This window comes from Cyphomyrmex costatus, unplaced genomic scaffold (genome assembly GCF_001594065.2).
Source record: "Cyphomyrmex costatus isolate MS0001 unplaced genomic scaffold, Ccosl1.0 scaffold837, whole genome shotgun sequence".
In the NCBI taxonomy this organism is placed as follows: Eukaryota; Metazoa; Arthropoda; class Insecta; order Hymenoptera; family Formicidae; genus Cyphomyrmex; species Cyphomyrmex costatus.
In genome coordinates, this window is record NW_017280416.1 from 129,880 (window position 1) to 133,368 (window position 3,489).

Below are 3,489 nucleotides of genomic sequence, written 5' to 3' on the forward strand. Positions count from 1 at the left end.
GGTTTATGATTGCTGCACGCATGTTTATAGGTAATATAAATTAATAGCGAGAACGAAAAGAAAGAAAATTTTCCTTCAATAATTCTACTATTTATAAATTCGATTAGCAATCTTTTCGTTACGAATCAGACACAACATGTTCGTTCATGTTGCAGAACAGGCGAAAAAGTTGAGCATTAATATCTTTTCTTGTAAATTAATTATAATAAGATAATTAATAAAAAAATAATAAAAAAATAAATAATAATAATAATAAAATACTAATAAACAAAACTCTCGCTGTCAATTTAATTAATAAAGTTGTACAAATAATTATAGTTATTCATAATTAATGATTTTACAATAATCATGTAAGTTTCTCCGAATTATTTTAATAATAAAATCTTTAAAGTGTATTTAAACAATGCATTTGTAGAAATATCAATAGAATAAAGTTGTTTAAAAAAAATCGCAATTTCGCGCTGAAGGAGTCACTCAGAGAGACCGAGATCAAAAGAGACTTATCGTCAAGAGGCTCTTCTTTGTTTACCATCATCGGGAGCAGTCAGAAGGTCTACGCAAGTCTCAGAAGGCCCGCAGTCGCACCTCCATCTCGGGATCCTGGCGATGCGGCAAGTGAGGCTCGATTCCGGTCGCGGTGGCACCGGTGGCACCTGCACCGCCCACGTGTCGGCTATGGTGACCATGATGATGATGGTGGTGGCTGGTCGCATGGTGTGTGTCGTGGTGATAATGATGATTAAGATGCGGCGGCTGTGCGGCCGACGCTGGACCACTCCGGTAGGTACGTTGCTTCTCCTCAAAATCGCGCAGCCGTTGATTGTAACGCTCGAGCTGATCGCGTAGCAACGCGTCCTCTTCGGCGGCGTGTTCCTCGTCGTACTCGAGGCACCCGACGCCGTCCAGTCGCTCCAGGTCGATCCAGCCTCGCCACCTCACGCAAACACCGTTCATGATTAAATGCGAGCGCAAGTGTACCTGGAACATCGCCATCGGACGGAACATTGTTCTTATGAATTCGTTGTTGATGTTACGTGTGTCTTAATAGATAGATGATTAGGATGTTTTTGGATCGATTCGGGATCAACGGAGAGAACTTGAAGTATCGAAGATATTTGATGAGGCTTCTGAGGCAGGGTGTATTTTGAGGTAAAATCGTTTTGCATTGAGCATCTCTTCTTGAATGCAGGATTAATTGCGTGGGAATATAGGAGTGAAATTCGAATTTTTCAATATTGAAATAATGATAATAAATAATAATTCATTATAATAAATTGATAATTCCTTTGGTATCCAATTCGTATTGCAGGTAGAAAGAAATCGATACATTTGATGAAATGGTACATTTGATACTATATCTTGCGCAATGATAGGAATTTACATCCATTATGAATCGTTATAGTATAATATACTTCCTCTTCTCTCAAAATGTGTTTTATTGATTACCGCTCAATTAACGTTCATTCCAATGGATGTTAGGATTAAAAAGATTCAAAAATTTTTAAGTGTTAGTAGTTTGATTTTTCTATCTTGTTATTGAAATTATTATTTAATTTAAGACCGTTTTATAACTTTAAAAACTTCCAATAATTATACATATTAGTAAAATATTTAGTAAAAGACCAGCGACTCATTATTTCGATACTGTATATTATATTAATTAAAATAATTAGTAGCTATTTGGTATCACATACACATTGAAAAAAATTTATTAAATTTTAATAAATATTTGTTTAAATAGTACTAAAAAAGTACTTATTTAGAGTAAATGAATATTTATTCAATTAAAAATATAATAAATCAAATTAATGGCTTTTACCAAATAAATAAATGTTTACGTTTAGTAAATATTTAATTAGCACTATTCAAATAAATATTTGTTACAATTAGTGAACGTTTTTCTCAGTGTACCTAATAGTTAGTTATATGTAACTCGACCGTCTTATGCCCAATTTCTTCACTTCTATAGATAAATTGCGGATAATCTTATCTATATTGAACAGTACTGAATTAACTCTTAAATGTCTTTTCTGTATATCATAATCGAAACCTTTTTTCCAACGCTTCTTTCATTGCTCATCGCACCTTTTTATTAATCGTATTAGCTATATATTATACATCAGTGTATTGTTTTTATAATAATATCCAATTTTTTCAGTTCTAGATAATTTTATTCAGGAGATGTTTCCATTGTATTCTGGAAGATATCTCCTGAATAAAATTATCTAGAACTGAAGAAATTAGGTATTATTATAAAAACAATACACTGATGTACAATATATAGCTAATACGATTAATACAAAGGTGCGATGAGCAATGAAAGAAGCGTTGGAAAAAAGGTTTCGATTATGATATACAGAAAAGACATTTAAGAGTTAATTCAGTAATGTTCAATATAAATTATCTAATATTGAAGTTTTGAGGGCAATGTATTTATCGTGACGGAATGGTATTGCCAATTCAAGTTCCTCGAAGTTTACGAGAGAAAATGACGTGGCGCGTTGATCTCTTCTCAAAGCCGTCATCGGCCGCTCGTTTCGCTCGACCTCTCGATCTTTCTTTTTTCAAAATTCACGTCGGCGTGGGTTGTATAGGAAGGCTCCATTACGTGCTCTACGACCCGCAAGTTTCAATCACGCGCGCCCCCCGTTCTTTTGTCCCCCCCCCCCTTCTTGAGCCACATCTCCATCGTGTCCGACAACGGTGAATGTTTCTTATTTCCGGAGAACGATTACGCAGATTGGAAGGTACGAGGAGGCCTCGCGGTTCTTCTCGAGATGAAGGGAAAAATGAGATTGAGAGAAGCGAGGCTATGTTCCTCGTAAGAAGTCAATTACGAGCAGAAGTAACTGTCGATGGCATTTGCACGAGCCGCCGTAAAAACTCGCCGAGTATTATTATCTCGCATATTTCGATTCGTTGCAATCTTTATGGAACATTAGGAAATTGCCAGTCAAATCATGCGCGATGTATATCTTAAAATATCTACACAGAAAAAAAGACTATTCTTAAATCAAATCAATTATAATATCGGAGAAATTCCATTTAGCACAGCGATGTATTAATTTCTTTTTTAAATTTGACTTTATTTTACACTTATTTATGATTTATTTTATTTGGAGCCTTTGTCTTTATATATTATTTATGTTAAATATGTTTTCTACAGGTAAACTAGTATACATTTTCGGAATTTAAAGTAAAATAGTATATGTTCAATATTTGACTAAAGTGAGAAAGAAAGTTGCAGTTTTAATGCAGAGAGAGAGAGGAGAGAGAGAGAGAGAGAGAGAGAGAGAGAGAGAGAGAGAGAGAGAATCTACAATAATGAAAAGAAACGAACAGAGCGGCGCTCGTTAGCTAGATAAACCAGATGCAATTTTGCGCGATATCGCAATTATATCGAGAAAAAGAGAGGGTTCTACGGATTGGATTGTCGTCATCGTGCATGATTAAACTTTCGTTCACGATCCTCAGCGCGCACATCTATTA

The 3,489-nt window shown here is 35.0% G+C and overlaps 1 protein-coding gene across 1 annotated transcript in view; it reads right to left on the reverse strand.

Moving 5' to 3' along the window:
- Positions 1-545: 545 nt before the first annotated feature.
- The window catches only part of LOC108781570 (protein big brother), a 12,346-nt gene continuing 9,402 nt past the window's right edge, over positions 546-3,489 (reverse strand). Inside the window, exon 3 of the mRNA XM_018549579.1 lies at positions 546-978. Within this exon, the coding sequence (XP_018405081.1) occupies positions 565-978 (414 nt within the window). The 3' untranslated portion in view covers positions 546-564. The remainder of the gene's footprint in view (positions 979-3,489) is intronic.